Here is a 22,835-nt window from a genome sequence, read left to right on the forward strand (position 1 = left end):
ATGAGACAATAAAATGTATTATTGCAGAAAAATAAATGACTATTGTGTATTGTAAAATACGCAAATATGACTGGCATTCTCGTGACGTCATGGGGTGATCTCGTCAACAACTCAGCTGTTGTAATGGTGCGTTCACAGACATCTGAAAATTATACATTTAATTTAAACTTCAAATCCAGTCCGGGAAAATTACATTGGAAAGATATAGAACCCTTTCACGTAAAATCCTGCACACATTTCAATGATTGACCTCAAATTTGGCTGAAACATATAGACTTTTTTGTGCACACAATTCAAACATGAACACATAATTCCAATATATGGAAACTTCAATGAAATGGAAGTTCACTTATATTTTTTTAATGATGACGAATTCTTCTTTTTACCCTGGATAGTGGATAATAGCGTGTGGCTTTTGTTGCACCCATGTGGATTGTGGAAATGCGAAGATTCTGGAGCAGCTCCTGAAGGCACCGTGGAAAAAGCAACAAAAAAAAAGAGGAAGAGATCCACGTCGTCTCCTGCATCGCAGCGGTCCGATCCGATCGAGAAATGGTCTCAGTTATCCCTAAAATCAGGTAAATGTCTTCATAGCAGCTGGAACTGTGGAATAAAAGCAACCAGACGCGTATTCGGATAATACAAAGAGGACTAAAATGGAGCTGGAAGACGGAGTTGTGTACCAGGACGACCCGGGGACATCAGCGATGATGTCCGAACGGGTATCGGGCCTGGCTAACTCCATTTACCGCGAGTTTGAGAGACTCATCGGGAAATACGACGAGGACGTAGTGAAGGAGCTCATGCCACTGGTGGTGGCCGTCCTGGAGAACCTCGATTCGGTGTTCGCAGAGAATCAGGAGCACGAAGTGGAGCTGGAGCTGCTCAAGGAGGACAACGAGCAGCTTATGACACAGTACGAGCGGGAGAAAGCGCTGAGGAAACATGCAGAAGAGGTCAGTCCAATAAAGACAATGTGTGGGAATGCATGGATCTAATCGCGGTTAACTCTTGATGAAATCGCACTTGTCTATACACTCGCTTGCTAAAGCAGCCAAGATGTAAACAAAACAGTGTCATGCTAATGTTACAATGCTAGCATCTGTAGATTGAAGTGTGCGTTTTGTGGTACATGTGGTGATTTTTGTATCAGGGAAATGTAGCACGCGTCTGAAGTATCAAATGCACCTGTTCATCTCCTGTTACGTCAGGTCAGTGAATGCATCACGTCAGGTCAGTGAATGCATCACGTCAGACACCTGGATTTGGGTGACTCTGCAGTTTAGGCCATGATAAAGCCAGATACTTCAATTAGGGAGGACTTTTCTTTGGGAAAAGTCTCACAAATTTAAATTCAGTGTATAAACCAGGGAAATATGGCCTTGCAAAAATATATGAATATATATACATGTGCATGCATATATGATGATAAACCCAAATCTGCAACTCCTTGAGTCAAGGTGTTTTGGGTTTTTTGCAAAGCACCATTAAATGAACATCCAACCTTTTTTTACATCATATATTTCCCTTTTTTAAGGATTCAAATTGAGTCATCGAGTATTTCATGGCTTCTAAGCTTTTGCCTGTTTGTGTAAACAGAAGTTCATTGAATTTGAGGACACGCATGAACAGGAGAAGAAGGATCTGCAAAACCATGTGGACAGAATGGAATCACACTCGCGGCAACTTGAACTTAAAATCAAGAATCATGCCGATCAGAGTACGTAAGCACCGTGAGCTCACACATGCATTCATCACACATGCATTCACCACACATAAACACACACACACCCTGGCATGTACATACGTACGCGCAAGACAATTTTTGTTGCACACTTCGAGAAGGAAGTGTAATTGGATTATAGGATTTATGTTATTCCCATCCTAATGCGGCTCTGCATCACTGTCCTTTTTGTTGGTGGATTAAATGATATTTTAGAGTAGAAAATGGCTTCTCATATTCCTGATTCACACTGCTAGTAAAATGCAAGGTTTCTGAAATGGATTTAAACTAATAATAAATCTTGCACATTTTTTTTTAAATAAATAAATAGCAGAAGTATGGAAAATCCACTTATGGATATGGATATTAAATCAGGAGATTACAATATTTGATTATTATATTGTTATAGATCAGGGTTCAGGAACCTTTTTTGTCATAAACAATTAGTATTTTCTAATGTTATTTCTTGAGAGCCATTCTCAGATTTGAATGGTAAAAATACACGAAAATGTGTGTTTTTTTGCCATTTCACCACTTTTAAAGTACAAAAAGTCTGAATTATTTTGACAACAATGTTATTCTGTTCCTAATAAATCAGTATCAATGATATCATACACGTCGAAGAGTAATAAAAAAACTAATTATGATTGAAGAGGTGGTAGAAGTAGTGTCACATTTTCCATATTTTACCTCACAGGTTAGTGGAGAGCCATATGCACTCTTGGAAAGAGCCACATGTGGCTCCCGAGCCATAGTTTCCCTACCTCTGTTATAGATAATTTCGGAATACACTTTATAACCAGTTTTGTGCTATTTTCTTTAGTCGGCAGATTAGAAGAGCGAGAAGTGGACCTCAAGAAGGAATACAACTCCCTCCATCAAAGACACACAGAGGTATAGTAAATAAGAAAGTAAATAAAATATGACACACAGAAAGATTGATGGTTGATGGGTAAGCATTTAAAAAAAGATTGCCTTCACTTTTTTAAACTTGCATCATTTTGTTCCTACTCTTCCAGATGATCCATAATTACATGGAACATGTAGAGCGGATAAAAATGCAGCAAAGTTGTGAATCATCCGAGTCAAGTAGCGTCACTCGTGTTCGGTAAAAAAAAAAAAAAAACATATTTCTTTTATTTTTATTGTCTTTCATCCAAGATACCCTGATGAGAAAATCCTCTCTTGCCTTGAAAACGCATACAGGAGAGAACGTCCTCTTTCTTTGGGCGTATTCCCAACATCCGCTGGTGGTTCTTTGCTAATTCCCGACTCCCAAACCCGTGCAGAGACCCCAAGTGCAGATGGCTGGCGGTTCTCCGACACAACACAAACTCGGTCCAACACGAGCCTGCAGGTGGGTGCCATAGATAGATTTTCACCATTTATACTCCACGAACAAACGTCCTCTTAAAGTCAGTTGCTGCAATTCGCCACCACTAAGACAACAACACATGCCTTACTATTCCTCTTTTAATGGCATTTTGGCTTTGAGTCACTTTAAAAAAAAATAGAGAGCCTTTTATTTAGCCAGCTCATGGTCATGTGGACAAAGACCTCTCTATTTTCCAGGCATCCTCTTTTAAATGACACATGCATATGAAAACCAGACTGCTTTGCATGAGTGAATAAACCAAAGGATTTTTTAGTTGCCCTCAATTGTTGTTAGGCAGTATAGTGGCAAGGTTATGTCACTATTTTCTGCATTTCATTATAACTGGGACATCCGCTTTGTTGCAATGCATGATGGGAGTTATGTCTCTTTATGGCAAGCTGTCAGCCCCTGATGGAGAGGAAAGGATTGCCAGAATATAATTGTCTCTTATGTAATCATGGTAGTTGGAGTAGTACACTCTTAGTGGCGCCTTTTGAACCCCTGTGTGGTTTGATAGCTAAGTCAGCTTCTGATATTTTTAACAAGGAAGCATTATAAAACTAATTATACTGTTAACCTGAACAATTTGGCTTCCATAAAGATCTCTTTGTTAATTTAAAGCCAGTTTTCTATCCACCACACAAACAGATTTTTTTTTTAGATCAAGCAAATGATGCACTAAAACTATTTTTGTGTGAGATTTGCATTAATAACGTGTTACATGTGTCAAAGTGGCGGCCCGGGGGCCAAATTTGGCCCTCTGCATCATTTTGTGTGGCCCGGGAAAGTCAATCATGAGTGCCGACTTTCTGTTTTAGGATCAAATTAAAATGAAGAGTATATATGTATATTAAATATCCTGATTTTCCCTCTTTTAAATCAATAATTGTCATTTTTTAATCATTTTTTTTCAGTTTTTAGTTCAAAAATCAATTTGTAAAATATAAAAAAATGTATAAAAAAGCTAAAATAAACATTGTTTAAAATCTATAAAAAACCTGAATATTCAGGGTTTTTAATCCAGTCCTTTTAATCCATTTATAAAAAAAATATCAGAATATTTAATATATACCAGAATTTGACACCTTTGCTTTATGGTATCTTTTATCATGCATTTTTCGAGTCCCACCATACAATGCTATTTTTCTTAATTAAATAAACACCAACAAATAACAAATGTGAATTTAAATCTCATTATACTTGTATAATGACATTAAAGACATTCAATTCACATGAAAAACATATCAAGTCACTGAATGCTTTAACCATTCACCTCATAGACATGCACACATGCTTTGGAGTGTTTGCATTTCTGCTGAATGCACACATAAACTTCAATCTAACTTTCCCCCCCCTCACCCCAAGCAGCAGGATTTTGCCAACCCCCCAAGGGAAAGGGGGGGTAAGAGTGCACAAGACTCTACTTGGGGGATTTCACTGGCTGACGACTGCAAGGTAGTTGAATGAATGTTGGGTTTTGGATAGCGTAGACGCGCCCCACATTCACTGCAGCCGGCACCACTTTTGTGCGTGTCTGCTATCTTAGTGTTTTGACTCCACGTGCTTTTTAGTCTACATGGCTTCACAGATCACCTGCGTTCAATAGTGCTCCATGCAAATACGTTGTATGTTCATTTGAGTTTAACCATATACAAATGATTGATTCATCAAAATCAGGAACAACGTATTTGCATTTGGGTGCTATTCATTATTAGTTCAACTTGCATGTTTTATTTAGTATTAACTTTTTGTATTTTGTTCATTGTTTTTGCACATAACCTATTTGTTGTGACATTACTCATTAAAATAGAATGGCTTGATGTATTTATTGAATGTTATATAATAGTAGTATTCACCTGCTACTATTATTGTATTACTTTTTAGTACTTTATTTGCAGTGGTTTGCATTTTTTGTCTTGTTTATCATGTGCTTAAATGAGAGTACTTTCTAATGTGGTTGTGTTTTGTCGTTGGTGTAAATTTGATTGAAATTGTGGTCTAAATTTCACTTGGTTTTCCCTCAGCGATTTTTTGATATTTTTCTTGCTACTCCAGAAAAGTCACTTTTTGTCCTGGCTGTAATGACCTTTACAAACTTAGTTTATAAACAATAGGCTTTATACTGGTTTATTTTCTAATCTCAATAGTCCAGCTGGTGCATGCCATGTCACATTGAATGTTATCTAATGCCCATTTAACAAAATTTGTAACCCCAGCTAATAACTAGAGAAAATATATTTTATGTTCATTCATAACTTGCTTTTTCTCCCCACTGTTGTGTCTTGTGAGTTAATATTTTGTAACCATTTCAAACATTTTTGATATATCTGATAGCCCGGGTGTCATGTCAACTGGAGACATTGAAGATACTGAATAGAATTCTAAATTCAACCATACTAAAGTTCCTTTTTTGACAGGATGAGATGTCGGACTTCACTGGCTCAAAGTCGGGAACACCAATGTCCACAACAGCCTCGGATATCGGGAGGGAAGATAAAAGTACAGAAGTGCAAACTGCACCAGGGACCAGATCCATATCAGTTGGTAAAACACCCATTTACTTTTGATCAAAAAAATTCCCAACATACTATTTAGTTAAATCCTAATGTATATAATAACATTTTGGCTTCTTTAGGTTTGCCTGATAATGACAATAGCGCTGATGTGCAAGACATTATTGAATCCACCCCTGAGCTAGACATGGATCTAACTGGCTACAAAGGATCCAGGTAGTATGTATACATTGTCAATAAGGAGGTAAAGATTATCCTCTAAAACTGATTCCTTTCGCAGTACTCCAACCAAAGGCATTGAGAATATGGCATTTGACCGCAACACAGACTCTTTGTTTGAAGAGCTGTCTTCTGCAGGGACAGGGCTTATCGGGGATGTGGATGAAGGTGCTGACCTACTGGGTGAGTCCTAACATGATGCTGATTGGTTCTAGGCTTTGACATTGAGTTGCTCTATACCTGTCAAACTATGCTTAATGATGTCACTGTATTTGGGTTTTGAAATAATTTATTTTAATAATAATAATAATTTTTGTCTTTTATTCTTCCAGCCACATGTTTTTTTTATGAATAATGGTGTCGTGAGATGAGCAGGAAAATGTTTAAACACTATTCATTTATGGTTGCACTAGAAAATTGAATATGAATAAGACTGTCAAAAATGTATGTATTTTCGTCAATAGGATTTTGATTTGGTTTAAAGCGTGTACTGTTTACATGACAAAAGATTTACCAAGTATACAAAAAGCTCAAAATTAGCTAAAGTTGTAAATCTGCATTTAGTTTACATTGAAAATTGACCACAGTGTTCCAGCCCTGGTTTTTGGTCAAGCTCTTAGTAGCACACTTAGCCATCTACGTGTGTTAACGTCACTTCTCTTTTTCCTCCATGTCTCATCTCCCCAACTTTTGTCCATAATCCCAGTGGAGTACTCCGGTGTGTATGACCTCAAAACCTTTCCCTAGCCAACCATTCTTTTTGTTATACCCTTCAAATTTCTGCATATGCAACCACTGCAGCAGCTCACAGTGTCTCTGACTCATGATTTGATGCAGCATCTGGCTTCGGTTTAGCACTTTTTAGCTAAGAAATTTCATAGAAAAGTTTATTCCGATGCATGGAGGTATTACATTTCCTTTCAGAACACTTTCTATAGTGATGAATCATTGAAATTCTCCTTTTGAGGCTTCAAAGTTCTTCTCATTTTATTTTTGTGCCTTCCTTTTCATTAATCTGAATGAAAAACAGTCTTTTTATGATCTGGCAACATATATACATGTGTATATTTGCTTTTAAAGTATGCCGCTGAACATTATCATATCGATCATTCAAGTATTTCAAACTATATCTGCATTTTTTTCCCCTTTCTCTCCTCCTTATTCTTTCCACCTGGCTGGGATTGCATGGTTTTCTCAGACCTTAGTTTGATTGGTAAGACCTCACCTGCTCTATCTCCATCCTTTTGCTTGTCAGTCATGTGATGTGTACTGCGTTTGTGTTTTTTAGTCTGTTTACTGCTTCTAGTTTTGTGAAATTTCATAGAAAGACCACTTGCAATTCATTACTTATTACCACTTTGTTTTGTCTTTTATTCTTGGACTATGTAGTAGTAGAGTAGTACTCTAGCTTACTGTGAATTTTTATCAGAAGATGTAAAATGCTAATTTGCGCTATTTTTGTTTGGCAGGTATGGGCCGGGAAGTGGAAAATCTTATCCAGGAGAATTCGCAACTTCTTGAGAGAAAGTAAGTTTTTTAAGGAAAATCATTTGTAAAATGTTCTGTTTTGTGCCCAATTCCTAATGATGAATTTCTCTGCTATAGGAATGCTCTGAATGTAGTAAACAAAGACTTAATATTGAAAGTGGATGAACTGACATGTGAGAAAGAAATGCTTCAAGGTGAACTAGAAGCTATACAGCAGGCTAAGATCAAAATGGAGGACAAAACCCGAGAAATGGAGGAAGAACTCAAAAAGTAAAACCAAATTTCAAATCATTTGTGGCTATTCATGAAGTTGACTTTTTCCTCCACATTCCATGATGTGAACAGGGTGCGAATTGAGTTGGATGAAGTTCTACAGAAAGCAAAAGAAGAAGAAGATGTGAGTCAATGTGGAGGAGTTTCATTGACATTTGATCAGGTTTTAGGTTTGATACATTAGAACAGCTTTTAAATGCATGTTTATGCGATTTGATGCCACAGAGTGACGTACCTACAGCTCAGAGGAAACGTTTCACCAGGGTGGAAATGGCCAGGGTCTTAATGGAAAGGAACCAGTACAAGGAAAGACTGATGGAGCTACAAGAAGCTGTTCGGTGGACTGAAATGATCCGGTAGGAATATTTAATGGACATAGCAAGTCCGATAGCTTTATTTAATGAACAATTTAATATCATTTAGATGTTTTCACGTCTATATATGATCAAAAAATGTCTCTTCAGGGCCTCCAGGGAAAATCCAGCTCTCTCAGAGAAGAAAAAGTCCAGCATATGGCAATTGTGAGTCCTTTCACTATTTATTGTATTTGCTTTAAAGAGATTTTTTAGGCATATTTCTATTGCAATTACCGGAATACATTTTTCTCTCATCTTCTTGCTTTTGAATTGGCAGCATTAGGTAAAAGTAGTTCTGTAAATATCTCCCAGCCAAACCTGACGTGTTCCCTGCATACCTTTTTTTGAAACAGAATTGCCCCCGCGTTGCTAATGTTGATGTGTCATCATCAGCCGCATATTGTCTCATTATGCAACTGCATCACTTTTTCCATGAGAAATTGCTCACATTATCGTACCCTGGTTTTTCCTATCATCTGCATGCTTTTTTCCCATTTTGGTGTTTTCCTACTCTATTTTCTCAAAGACACTAAATAATAGTTTGTTATACTACCACATTATGTCACATAAATAACCATTTTTAGTTTTCTTCTCCCACAAATTTATTCATAGTGATATATTATTCATATTAATAAAAAATCCAACATATATTATACTGTATTTTAGGAAAACATCACATTTATATTCATCTAACAAACATAATTAAATTATTTAAATGACTTTCGGATAATTGTTTGACTTATAATACTATTTTTGTGAACTACTGTAGTATGTTGGTTTTAATCTTTTCCCTGTCTGGACTCTTAAGTCTTGGTCTTTTTCTAGGTGTTTTACCGGCATCTTTTGTCAATTCAAGCATTAATCTTAATTAATTAGATACTTTCAAATCTTGTTTACCTTAAGGTATTATTAACCTAAGATTGTTTCATCCTCCCAGCATGCTTTGCCACAGTATACAGTGAAAATAATCTATGGTGGTTGTCTGCTTGTTGAGTGACACCCTGTTTCTTTTTTTTTCCTGCACTCGTCAATCTGGTGGCTCCATTTGGCTTCCCCGACTTCAGCTTCAGCAGACTTTTCAGCTCGTCTTCCAGCACCCCTGCCATAAAGAAGATGGAACCACAGTCCAATGTAAAATACAACGCTCCGGGTAGCATGGTGAAACGAAGCAGCACGTTCTCTCAGTTCCCCACAGAAAAGTCCAAAACTTTTGACTTCCTCAATGAAGAGTAAGTAATACTATTTCTCCCATTTTTGTGAAGCATACTGGCTTTTCTTTTTAAATGGCTATAAGGATGTAGCGATTTCTACAGTTCGATAGAAGCAGTTTATTTTAGGTCTGTTCAAATTTTCTGAACACTATAAGACATGTGATGCCTCTCTGTATAAAATAGAAAAGACCCATGCAGTTCACCATCACGGAAAGAGCAGAAGCGAGCCCAATACCGACAGGTCAAAGCGCATATGCAAAAGGAAGATGGTCGAGTAACTGCTCACGGCTGGAGTCTACCCAGCAAGTTTAAGGTAGAATGTCGTCAGCTTGAGTTAAAAAGAACCCAACATGAGTGATATGTATCAAAATATCTAATTATTTTTTATTACTCTGTGACAGGGGACAAATGGTGGACAAACCGAGAACAAAATTAACCTACCCGTGCCTGTGTATTTAAGACCTTTAGAACAGAAAGATTCTTCATTGAAGGTAATATACCTACCAGAACAATTAGATTGAATAATGTAATGATGTGGAAATTGATTAGCTTTGTCCCAACAGTTGTGGTGCGCTGCTGGAGTTAACCTCTCCGGAGGTAGGACGTCAAACCCATTTGATCTCGCAAAACAGATGAAGGGATCTCGTGGTAGCCTGGACCATTTAGAGCAAGAAAACAAGGTCGGGAGTGAGGATTTAAAGATTAACTGCTCTCAACTTCTGTGTTTGTGTTCTCCTCCTCTGCTAAATTCACTAAAACATGTTTTTTTTTGCTACCCTGTCAGGATCAAGACAAAATGGAGGATTTGGTCCTTCAAGATGAATTCTCCAGTCGGGTATGGGTGTGTACAAGTACCCACTCGTCTACCAAGATTTTAGTAGTGGATGCTGCTCAACCGGCTGACCTTGTTGACAGTTTCTACGCCTGTAACACGCATGTGGTTTGCATTGCCAGTGTGCCAGGTAGATCTTGCTTACCTTGTTTTTTTAATGGGTTTTCATATTTCCTTCCTCTTAATATGAAGTAATAATTGTCTGGTATTACAGATGTACTAAAAAAAGCATTAACAAGTGTGTAGGCCTGGTGTTTTACCTGTTAGTTGTATGTAGCTGTGTTTTTTTATAATTCTATCATTACTGAAAGCTATTTATGTAATTTTTTAGGTGTGTCAGAGTCCGATTATCCAGCAGGTGAGGAATTACCTCAAGATGTGGATGGAAATCAGGGGGATGTGGTCTCATTGGCTGGGAGTGTTGCTAGCGTGGGTTCAGCAGGTAGTGATGGCATCATGGCTGCGGAGGGGACCACTGCTATCCCCCAGACTGCCAGTATAGGTGGTCTTGACCAGCCAACGGAGCAAAGTGCCATTCCAGGTTCAGGTATTTTCCTATTAAATCATTTTGGTTCATTTATGCTTTGAAAAGTGGATGTGGCATTTTTTTTAAAGGCAATAAATCAGGGGTCGGGAACCTTTTTGATGAAGAGAGCCATAAACAATTCATATTTTTGAACATTATATTCATTGAGAGACATACTCAGAATTCCAAAGTAAAAATACATGAAAATGTGAGCATTTCTTATTCATTTTACTACTTTGAATGTAAAAAAAAGTCTGAATTCTTTTGAGAACATGTTTTCACTGTTGCTAATCAATGAGAGAATACATGCAGAAGAGTCTAATGAAGAAAACATATGATTTTAAAAAGGCTGAGAGCCATATACACCCATCTAAAAAGCCACATATCGCTCCTGAGCCTTAGGTTCCCTACCCCTGTTATAAATGATTATCCACATTGTCCACAGCCGAGCTATCCAGACAGGCAAGCCCGGCAGAGGTTCCTACGGCTGAAGAGGCAACGGAAGCAACAGAGGCAGATGCCGGTGGTAGTGAAGATGGAGAAGAGGACCAGGGACCCGAGCAAAATCAGCCTGGAATCTACACGGAGCATGTTTTCACTGACCCGTTGGGGGTGGGGCCTGATGAGTCCTCACCTGCTTATGTACAAAGGTGAGAATAGAACTTGTGCAACTGTAATGTTTCACCTATCTCAAGTTGTTATATGACATCATGTTAAAATATTAGAATTTTATTACAATTTGATGAGATGCAAAATCCACTTTTTTTTTTTAATGATTCCTCTCCTTTTTGGTAATCTAGTGGCTCTGTTACGTCCTTGCCAGAGGATTCTGAATCCTCAGTTCTTGAAGTCAAAAGGATGAGCAGTGCCTTGCCTACCATGTGGCTGGGAGCGCAGAATGGATGGTGAGTGTTGACATTATAACCAGCAGATGGAGCTCAAGCTTAATTGTGACTTAAGAAGCAAAGTTGTTTGTTATAGAGTGAAAAAATGAAAACAACTAAATGTTTTTTCCTGCTTCTAGTTTGTATGTCCACTCGTCTGTAGCCCGATGGAGGAAGTGCCTTCATGCCATCAAGCTGAAAGACTCCATCCTCAGCATAGTGTGAGTACTGCAAACAACATATATTGTTTTAAGATTAAAATATATCTTTTAAAGATGTCTTCTTTACATCTAGGCATGTTAAAGGAAGAGTCCTAGTAGCACTAGCGGATGGAACATTAGCCATTTTCCACAGAGGAATTGGTGAGTCTGTGTTTATTTGAATGAGTGTGTTTTGTACACGTAATAGCACAACATGTGACTATTTTTGGTCATGAAAAAATCCCATTAAAGGATATCACATTTTGGGTCTTGTAAGCCTCAATATTAACATTTGATGTGGCCTTTTTCACACAAGTTTTGATGTCCAAATATATGGGAGCAAACCCTCAATTATACAAAATAGAAGAATGTTTAATGACAGTCAATGAGTTAGTGTCATCATAGGATTAAATACTATTTTGATTGAAATGTTTATTTCATGCAGACGGGCAGTGGGATCTCACTAACTACCACCTGTTGGATCTTGGACGACCCCATCACTCAATACGTTGCATGACGGTGGTCCACGATAAGGTGTGGTGCGGCTACAGGAATAAGATCTATGTCATCCAGCCTAAAGCCATGAGGATAGAGGTAGTTTGCTTCAGTGTAGAAGAGAGAAAAAACATGTATAAGTAATTCCAAATGTCACATTTGCATAGAAATCCTTTGACGCACACCCACGCAAAGAGAGTCAAGTTCGACAGCTGGCCTGGGTTGGAGATGGCATCTGGGTTTCCATCCGACTGGATTCCACACTTCGATTATTTCATGCCCACACTTTCCAACATCTTCAGGATGTTGACATTGAGCCATATGTCAGCAAAATGCTCGGTAATAAAGTAGCCTTCATCTGTCCTAATTGTGGAATACATTTCTATTAATACAAATATAAATCTATGTACTTTGCAGGGACGGGTAAACTGGGGTTCTCTTTTGTGAGAATCACAGCTTTGGTGGTCTCCTGCAGTCGTCTTTGGGTTGGGACTGGAAATGGAGTCATTATTTCTATCCCACTTTCTGAAGGTAATAAATTGAAATTCCATTTTCATATTGTTAGGGAGAGTTGGTTTGTTTTGGTTGGTTTTGTGTCCCTTTTGGGCTTCCCTTCCACTTGTAACCAGCTGCATGTAATTTCTAATCAGATCTGGTGTGTTTGTTAGTCTTTGTTTGTTCATGCAACATTACCATGCTTCATGTTCCTCATTTTCCCATTTCAGGTTTGAATTTTTATTATTTATTGCTAAATCAAGTCCTTTTTATTGTCTTAAATCTCCTCCTGCCTCAATTTTTTAAGTTTTGTTAGAGCATTTCATGCATTTTGTCCATTGTTTCCCCATATTTGAGTCCAACTTGATGTTCCATGCTCGACATTGCACATAAAATTGAGCTAAAAACCCTATTAATTTTTTTTTATGCTGCTCCTGTACATTTTTTAAACAATAAATAATGTAAGAAAGCATATAGTGGTTTGCTAGTGTCACTGCATGAGATGCACTGGTCCGTTCGGTCTCATTTGCGTCTTTTTAAAACAAAAGTGAGCTACGCGCTAAGCATACATCCTGTCTGCCTGCTCTAAATGCAACAATTGTTGTTCCCGAGGCTCCTTGAATACAAGATGACTTGGTTGCCATGGTTACGGGGAATTGCAGACAGTGCGTTCAACCGTTAAATTCAGAACCCTCTGGATGTTTTTGTCAAATCGAAAAACGAGAGCAAGATTGAAAAAAATAATAAACACACCTTTGTTGATGTGTCTATATAACATTTTCAGTTTCATTTTTGGTTTACTTCCGCTCTTTATCCTTATTCTATTCTAGTGGGATTTATAAATGATAGGTCGCTCTAACAGTTTTCTCTTCTTTTGCAGCCAACAAGACATCAGCAATGGTGCCAAATTGGCCTGGCAGCGCTGTCCGGGTTTATAGTGACGACACCGTAGAGGGTGCTCTACCCACTAGCTTTGTGCCATACTGTTCCATGGCCCATGCCCAACTCTGTTTCCATGGCCATCGAGATGCAGTCAAATTTTTTGTCACAGTGCCAGGTGAGAATCAAGCGTTTATAGTCTGGAAAAAGGAAAAAAAACATTTTGTCTTGATAATCTGACAATTTATTGCTAATTTAGGCTAACCCAACTCTGCAAAGATGTCACGGTAACTTCCAAATATGCAAACAAATACTACTACTTTAATACATGCATATCATACAACAGTACTCAAAGGCTTAATGTATATTCTCTGTTATAATTATTGACAAAACAGTAAAACATAGCATTATTTTCTTGCTATTTGATAACTGTGTTTATTTCAGTAAATCCCAATGCTGACTGACCTACTAAAGTATGAAAACTTAAAAACTGTAAAGACAAATATATACAAAAAACAAGAAATAATTAGGGCCATACAATTTGAGCAAGTGCCTCATTGAATTTTAAGTAAGGAAATAGTAAGCATCATCTGAATATTGACTCATAATTTACCCTTCAAAGGTCAAGCAATGCCACCTCCCGGGTGTGCTGATTCAGGGTCTGATGACCCGCCTTCTGAATCTTCGGACACAGCCGCCTCGGAGCCCAAAACGTACCTTGTGATGAGTGGTGGCGAAGGTTACATTGACTTCAGAATGGGTAAGTACATTTAAGAATACATAAATGTGTGTCTAAAAACTTGTATTGCTCCCCATCATTGGTGCTAAAGAATGGACAAATTGATACATGATGAAATATTCAACTCAAAAGGTTCTTTTTTAAATGTTCTACTTAATATAAAAGCTCAGAGAATAATGCAGATTAGAGATTTTCAATATATTACTCTAACTACAATACATTCTTACCAAACAATTAATCCAGTGGTTCTTAACCTTGTCTCAACCTGGAAAATGTTTTTATTCCAAATTCAAGATGTATATAAAGTCTTCTCATCACTGATTGGCCAAGCAATATCACATGATCATCTGCAGCCAGAGATGGCCAAGTAGTGCATGTTATTGTAACTAAACATGATGAGTCAATGTGTCTTGACCTCCACTAAAGCCCTTAACCGACTCACTGAACCCCTAAAATTCGATTAAACCCAGGTTAAGAACCACTGAAATAATCCAACAGAATACAAAACTTAATCATAAAATCATGGCCCATTCGGTCCAATGATTCATATTTTTTTCACTTGGTAAAACGGTCAAAACGTTGATTAGTCACGCAAAAATAGATGTTTTCCTAATGGTGCCCACCCAGGATTGCATCAATATTTAAATAGGCGTTCTTAACGTTTCACAATTTGGGGATAAAAAAAGAAACAAGAGAATTTCCATGGCGACATCCATCCATCCTTCCATCCCTTCATCACGAAGCATGTGCATGGATAGCTACATTTTGTCTCACTGGCCATCTGACGCCTCAGGTGACGAGAACGGGGATTTAGACGGCACGTCCGAACCCACGTCGGGTCAGCCGTCGGCGCCGACCAAGGCAGAACGGAGTCACCTTATCGTCTGGCAAGTGGCGGCCTCTCACGATTGAGCAAACGCCACTATCGCAACGTCCAACCGCACGTCACCACCACAAGTTCGCATGCGCCACTTCCAGTCATTTTTTATTGGATAGGATTTTTTGGGGGTCATTCACTCCTTTGTAAAAAAAACGAACAAAAAAAGGAACAAAAACAACTCAACTATTTTTTATCAGTATTTTTTTCTACAGTTTATTCCTCAAGCCAAGTAGGGATGTCGGCTAAGTTAAACAAATATATCCAGAACTTCTTTTGTTGGGACTGCAGAATAGAAATGCTGTTGCACACACAGCAATGAAGAATGTGGATTTTTTTCACCGTGTCAACTGTTGACTTTAATTTTCACCACGAAGGACATTTCAAGCATTTCTGCGGACATTGGAAGAAAAGGGAGAAGAACTTTTTAGGAAAAAAAATGTAATCCGATCCATTATTTCATATTACACATGTTAAGGCATTTTTAAAACCACAAGTCCCTGTGTGAGAGGTCAGTTGTGTATGTGTTTGTGTAGTATTCATATGTTTAACTTGGTTCCCTGTTTAGTCCAAACTGAAGTGTTTTAAGTTTCATGAAATAATTGGCATTAAATTACTGTCAGTTATTTCAAACTTAACACGTTTTCCCATGTTAAAATGATTTCTTCATTTGGATAACAATTTGTCAAGTGCTGCTGAACTCTAAGGAATGAAAGTGAGAAAATACGACGATTTACAGTAGTTTGAAATGAAAATAAATTATTGCTGTTGCATTTAGGGAGCTCTGTTATTGAAATAGGCCTTTGTTTGATAGCCTTGGAATTAAAAGGGGCTAATCTTGGACTGTGTCTGAACTCCTAAATTATATTTATGAGGTTATGCAGGTGGAAAACAAATTTGTGGTACCAAAAATAGTTTAAAATAGCATACAAGATGGATAGGACTGCTTGGTGAAACAAAATCTGACGATCTGTATTGGGTGTTCCCATTTAAATCTATTTACCGAGTCAAAAAAACACTAAAATTTCTTCTGAGATATGAAAGTAAATGCTTAGCAGATTAAAAGTAACAAAAAAGCGGCAGTGTGTAAAGGATGGTGGACAAAATATTAATGCTCTAACCTTGAATGCGCTTTGTGCTTGTTGTAATTGTAAAGTACGTCTGGTCATTGTTTTTTAAAGAAAAATAAGTATGGACTTTTTGAAATTGGCACATTTCGACAAGAGAAAGTTATTCTCGATCATGGTGCTTCCTGTTTCAAGTTTCTTGGGCACTTTATCTTAATAGATTTTTTTGCTTGGGCGACCAAACGATACACATCATTGCTCAATATGCTGATTAAAATATAGAAATTGTCATCCTAATAACCAAATGAAGACTGAAGGAAAGGATTTTTTAATTTGTTGAAACCGTCTGGAATTACACAAAAAAAAGTCGGTGTGCTTATTTGTGTCAAATCAACTTGAATAGGACTTTTTTCCCCCAAAATATTATATTTTATTGTGGCACTTTCTAATGGAAATGCACATTCCTTCTGGAGAGAAATTATTTTAATGTTCTCTTGGGGCATTGTTTTGTATTCATCTCAAGATTTTTTTTTTAATTAGTATGTGTTGATGACTGTAAAGTGTTTGCAAGATTTCTTTTAATTTCTACCTTAGCCGCCATTCAAAAATGATCATTCTTTCTTCTTACCATTCCAGTATTTATTTGCTTTGCAACAGAGCCTATCTTGGTTCCGAATGTAACTTTTTATGATCAAACCAGACTATATTATTGAATACTGCAGTGTGATGCGTTTACATGATTGTTCATTTTAAAGCAGTTAAAGAATTTTCCTCATCATTTTTTAATTTGTTTTTTTAAGCCACAAGACATAGTCAATAGGAACAAATAATTTTGACATGGATGCACTAAGCTATGCTTATTTTATAAGACAACACTGCAATTTTATTGGCTCTTTAATGCCACCATTTCTGGTAAAAAAATGGTTATGTGTGAGAAAAGTGAAGTGTCCTTGTAATTTGGGATAAAAACACATTTCACTATCATACAAATGTGTGTTTGTGGCTATGTGTAGTGTTTTTCCATCTTAAAAAAAAATGCCATTATGGTGTTTGCCCCTAAATGAACGTCATAGCCTTATTTTTAACAATCTATTAAACTCAATTTCACCATGACTTTTTCTATTCTCCTCTCTTCATTCCAATAACTTTTGTTTCGATATACCAAATGGTCTCTGAACTGATTTTTGAAAAATATCCACAGTTTTTAATCAACTGTCAAGTTCTGGGAAATTAAGCAAGGTTCTTTTTTTGCATATTTGATCATTTTGTATATCGAAATAACTCCAAAATCTTTATGAAACAGTGGTAAAAATTCAATAATAGTCTTAGGAATGACTATACAGTTGCTCACAATACTTATGCAATAATAAATATCCTGTTTTCTTTCTTTAATCAGGCTTTTATTCTGTATATGTAATTTAAACATGTCCCAAAATTGCTCTGGTATTATAGTTTGCATACTATGTGGTTAAATGATACTAGATGGTGTTTTTCCATTCATTTATAGGAATTAAATTGGTCTTTTCACACTTATCTCCATAAAAAAGACATATACTTGCCATTTAATGTTGTATTGTGTGGTTAAATGATACTAGATGATGTTTTTCCATTCATTTATAGGAATTGAATTGGTGCTTTCACATTTATCTCCATAAAAATGACATATACTTGCCATTTAATCTTGTATTGAACATTGTAGTGGTGATATTATTACTCGGAAGTCTTTGAGGTAAGAATCCATTAATGTTTATGCAATACTTTTATCAAACGTTAGAGGTCAGTGCGTCATAGATTTCTGTTGGATGCAACGTCACCATATTAAGAAAAAAATTCCATGAAATTACATCACAGCATCATAAAAAGCGTCTTCCGCCTCCTCTCTTTGGCTCTTCACCCTCCCTCCCTCTGCTTAAACTATGCGTGGGCAGATACACTCACACATGTACACACTGAAGCTTCTGACGTCACAATTTGCCGTTGCCCATATCGGGGATTCTGGGATCACGACATCCCAGAATTGTAGTGATTTACAACTGCCATGCGGCAAAAAAAACCCTCAAATGAGAACAGATTCCGATTTCCTGCGCCAAAGCTGCTTCCTTTGGGGATTGGTAGTGGAAAATCTTCCTAATCAAACTGATGTATTTTATTCTCCGGGGTCAGTGTGTGTATAATAGGCGGAAACGCAACAAAATGTGCAGGTTTTGTTGTTATATAACATCGAAGGCATCCTTTTCTATGTCTGCCCTTCATACGTCATTGTAGTTTTGTATTCATCACCATACATATATCGTCTGTGTCTGTCATGAGCAAAACAAAGCAGGGAAAGAAGCAAAAGGAAGGACAATTTCATTAAAAAAAACATAATAGACGTCCAATCAATTCGAACAAGAAGATCTGGCAGTGAATGAACATTTGATTGTAATGCCGCCATTGAGTTAAGTGAAAAGTAGGGCATACGTAAAGCACATTTGCAGTTCTAAGATCAAGATCGACCCTAGGCTTCGGCCTACTTTGCTCCTTCACCCCGTGCTGGTGTGGGTTTTCTCTGTGTACTCTGATTTTTATCGCACAGCCCCAAAAAGATGCTTGGTTTAGGCTGATTAAAGGCTTTAAAATGTCTGCGTATGAGGTGCTGCTTGAATACTTGTTTGTCCTGGGAATTAATTCATAGTGTACAACCCCTCCCATTGGCTGTAGTTAGTTAGGATAGGCTTCGGCACCCCCTTGCCCTTCACGGGGAGGAACAGCATGAAAAATGAATGAATGAAAGGTGAAGCAATATATGCTTAATGCAACACCTTCCAAAGTCTGCCAGATGGTGGCCTAGGTAAACAGGAAGTGTTTTTGTGTGTGTGTGTGTGTGTGTGTGCATACGTCTGCATCAGTGTGGGTTTCACATAGAGACAAAAGATCATATTTTTTGTTTACCTTATGAGTAGTAAAAGGCTACAAAGTCCAAATATTTAAATAGGCTTTTCTGCTGTCTATACTTTGCATACATTTTCTTTTGATTTTTTTTTATTTCATCTTTTTTAGTCACTATTTCTTAACTTGAATAAGCTTTTCCCCCTGATTTGTTGTATGGAAAGTCATTTTCAATTTTGCTTTGAAGTCACCAGGCATCCAATGCAATTATGCTAATGCCAAAGACCCCACATCAGTGATGTCAACATTATAAACTGCCATTCTACTTCGATTTCCACACATGCACAAATGTCATTTCTCCATATTTACTCCCTTTTCCACCCCTTTAGCCGTCTGTTGGCAAGGTTTAGTCGGGCAAACGACACCATCCCATTGTAGCACTAGCACAACAACACAGTGGAATTTTTTAATCCAAGAGAGACATCTGGCAAAAGGGAGATAGAGAGAAGAAAGCATTTCAAGGCTTAAAATGAATGACATAACTCTTGGAATAAGAGGACGAAACCCAAATAATGTGTTAGTGTGTTTGCATTCTTGTTTCCTAGGTGTGCTTATATATGTGTGTGTGTGTGTGTGTGCAAAATACGAGATCACACGTGATTTAAAAGCCTCCTTTAGTCCCCGGTGAGAGTGCCCTTGGTCTCGTGTGGAGGTGTGCACTATTTCACAGTGACGGGCTGGTCTAAGCACTTTCTGAGCCAGTCCAACAAAACATGTTAGGATTCTTGCTGCCTGCACGCCATGAGCAAATTGAAAAAAGGCTCTGGGCAAAGACATAACAAACTGAAATCTTTGTTACTTCTTAGTAAACAGAAGCTAGGAGAGAGACAATATGGTGCCATGGTGGCAATGTGTGTGTATGTTAGTCTATCTGTCTATTTATAGCACCTGACTAAAGTGCTGAGAGGGCTGAACTGGGCTTGAAAACAGGAACAAATAATGTGACACCATGTGGAGGCTAGCACTTGTATATGGATGATCATCTTTCTTTTTCTATTTATATAGTTTGTTTTTCCTTTTTTTTTTTTTAAATCTGTTTAAAGTTAAAGGAAGCTAGTGGAGTGCAAGAAGGGGAACATATGTTCTAAAATGCTTTGGTTTTATGGTGATAATTATGTTTAGAGTTGTGATAGAGATATTCATTTCCACTGCAAGTTAAAGTTGCACTTTAGTTTTTGCTTTGAAGATTATGCAGGGAATCTATGGCTCAGGAGCCTCATGTGGCTTTTTTGATGGGTGGGTATGGCTCTCCACTAACCTGTGATGTAAACTATGGAAACTGCTGGTGAGAAAGTGCAGGAATAGGAGCGTTATGTTGGTATTATGGCATTGACACTACCCCTAGCACCTTATAATCATTTCTCTTTTCATTACATTTTTTTGCATGGATTTTCTTATTGATACTCATTGATTAGCAACAATGTAACGATGTTGGCAAAATAATTCAGAGACTTTTTGTACTTTAAAAGTGGTTAAGTGACTAAAAAAGGCACACATTTTCATGTATGTTGAATTTTAAATTCGGAGCATGGGTGCATTTGTGGTAGATGCATCAGACTTTGTCATATTCCGTCCTTCAAGCATAACTATTTAAGCAGCCCTGCTGGCCAAAAAAAGCAATTCTGAAATCAGAGGGGTGCTGTGCAGTGCACTCAGCCTGGAAATAAAATCTTTTTTATTTTTGTGCATTTCCACAAATGAAAAGAAAAGCATAAAAACCTATTACGGTGGGGCTTAGAACTGAAATGGGACAAGTGTTTTTCCATGCAAGAAAAAACATCAGCTGAAAGATAACTTCCAACATAAACATCTCTGATTCAATATAGCAGAAACAGAGACTGATAAAGCCATAGAAGTTATCAAATGTTTTCTTGCTTCAAGCAAAGCACTTGACTGTATATTACTTGAAAGCAGCATGTGGCCCTGGACAGATGGCCCACTTGGGGTGCTATGGAAAGGGATATTAGAATGGAACAAAATAAACTTGAGCCAAGGGGGGAGTTTACTCAATTTTTCACTGTTACTATATGCTTATGTACTTTTCTACCTAATCTAAAAAGACCAAAAAACGCCAACACAGTCTGGTTCTATTGCTAAATTAACATTTTAATTTCCATTAAATTGCATATCCACGTTTTTTTTTTCCTTAAAAGTAGAGCTAGTAGTTTTTTAGTTGAGTTTTTTTAGTCACTTGGTGAGTTTATATGAGGACTATCTTAATATATGTATAGTTTTATTGACTTGGTGTAAATGGCAGGCACGTGTTCTCCGCCCTTTGCATGCTTCTCCATTTAAACATGTCTATTATGGGATGTGTGAGGGGAGCTTCTCTGCAGTCTTGGTGACATCACCAGCCAGGAGTACATTGCATGACAGGCGGCAAGGCCACAAGCAGCAGAGACGCACTGTAACATTACCCACGCACCTCACTGCACTGCTTTATTTATCCCCTCAGTCCCCCCCAGGGTCTCGCTAGTCTTTCTCCGATGACGTAGGGCCTCCGCTGTTGTTGCTCTCTCGCTCACTCTCGCTTCCTGTCATCTCGTTTCTTTTCTTTTTTGCTCTCTGAGTGGATGGACAGCTGGATGAGCTTTTCACTTTCATGATTCATGAAGCTGGAAGCGCTTTTTTTCTTCTCCCTTCTATGAAGAGACACTTTTGGCTTTCAATCCATCCAGCTGTGAATCAGCTTCGTTTTATATATAATCTTACATTTAAATTGTAACACTGACTTGATAAAATTAAGATTTTTTGATCCTCAGTGTTATGCAAGACTCATAAAATTTACAATTTATATACAGAAAGACATACTCCGATAAATACATTTCCAAATCGAGATTTATATGACAACCAATTGAAAGCATTGATAAAATCCAACTCCCTAAGCATAAAGTTCTATTTGTCTTATTGGAAAAACATATTTTAAAAAAGCATTTATGTATATGCATTGCAATATTTAAGGATAATTTGGTATTTGAATCTTCGGAGTTATGACACAAAGTCTTTAACTTGTGAATTAATTATTACTGTATATCTTACACCATAGAAATTAAATTTGAAGTATACTAGAATGTCAGCAGTCACATTGTGCTTAAAATGGCTATGAAATGAAGGTAAAAAGAATGCATTGAAATTCCCATCGTCAACAACATCTTCTCTTATTTACATTTCAATATAGCATCATCCATATAGTAATAGCATAAATACTTAAAGTAGGCCTTGAAGAATTTTTAAAGCGAATGCAGGATGCCTCATATATGTTTCTGCTGCATGGCTATATGAGAAATGGAATGTGAAAAGATCTTCTTCAATCTCCTCACTGAGTCACAGCCACGAGATGGCTCATTAAAATGCAAATGTGTTCCTTTATAAGAGCAACTAATTTAGCGTCTGTCCTTGAACGCGGCCTCCAGCTTCAATTCTATTCACGACGCTCGTCTTTTGTGGACACCGTCTTTTGACATTTATACTTGCCGGCTAAAGCATTAGGAAAACATCCACTATTTGACGTATTTGCGTTATGTACAATGCTCTGTCTACTATGGTGTTCCAACTTAGTATGCATTTAACAAAGATAGCAAAAGTACTGATATTCTGGACTGTGCTAGAAATGTATACTTCTTGATAATTGTACTTGTGTACTTGTTTTCACACCTATATGAAAATACATACATTCCTTTTTACTTGACTTTGTACTTTATACTCTTTACTTAAATGATGAGTATGTTAATATTTTAGGCATTTTTTTCTGTTAT

The 22,835-nt window shown here is 37.3% G+C and overlaps 1 protein-coding gene across 1 annotated transcript; it reads left to right on the top strand.

The window, feature by feature from the left end:
* The first annotated feature begins 458 nt into the window (after window positions 1-458).
* On the top strand, window positions 459-17,265 carry spag9a (sperm associated antigen 9a). The gene is made up of 31 exons (XM_077734822.1): window positions 459-956; window positions 1,600-1,720; window positions 2,547-2,617; window positions 2,743-2,831; window positions 2,930-3,080; window positions 4,467-4,553; window positions 5,516-5,642; window positions 5,734-5,827; window positions 5,892-6,013; window positions 7,029-7,043; window positions 7,300-7,357; window positions 7,436-7,588; window positions 7,664-7,715; window positions 7,817-7,947; window positions 8,056-8,112; window positions 9,012-9,176; window positions 9,342-9,471; window positions 9,560-9,649; window positions 9,722-9,838; window positions 9,943-10,120; window positions 10,322-10,537; window positions 10,962-11,166; window positions 11,317-11,421; window positions 11,541-11,621; window positions 11,695-11,762; window positions 12,046-12,194; window positions 12,263-12,434; window positions 12,513-12,626; window positions 13,471-13,647; window positions 14,092-14,229; window positions 15,002-17,265. Exons 1-31 carry the CDS (start codon window positions 657-659, stop codon window positions 15,118-15,120), a joined length of 3,852 nt encoding a protein of 1,283 aa, XP_077590948.1. The 5' UTR covers window positions 459-656; the 3' UTR covers window positions 15,121-17,265.
* Window positions 17,266-22,835: the final 5,570 nt, after the last annotated feature.

The sequence above is a fragment of the Stigmatopora nigra genome, chromosome 15, assembly GCF_051989575.1.
Source record: "Stigmatopora nigra isolate UIUO_SnigA chromosome 15, RoL_Snig_1.1, whole genome shotgun sequence".
In the NCBI taxonomy this organism is placed as follows: domain Eukaryota; kingdom Metazoa; phylum Chordata; class Actinopteri; order Syngnathiformes; family Syngnathidae; genus Stigmatopora; species Stigmatopora nigra.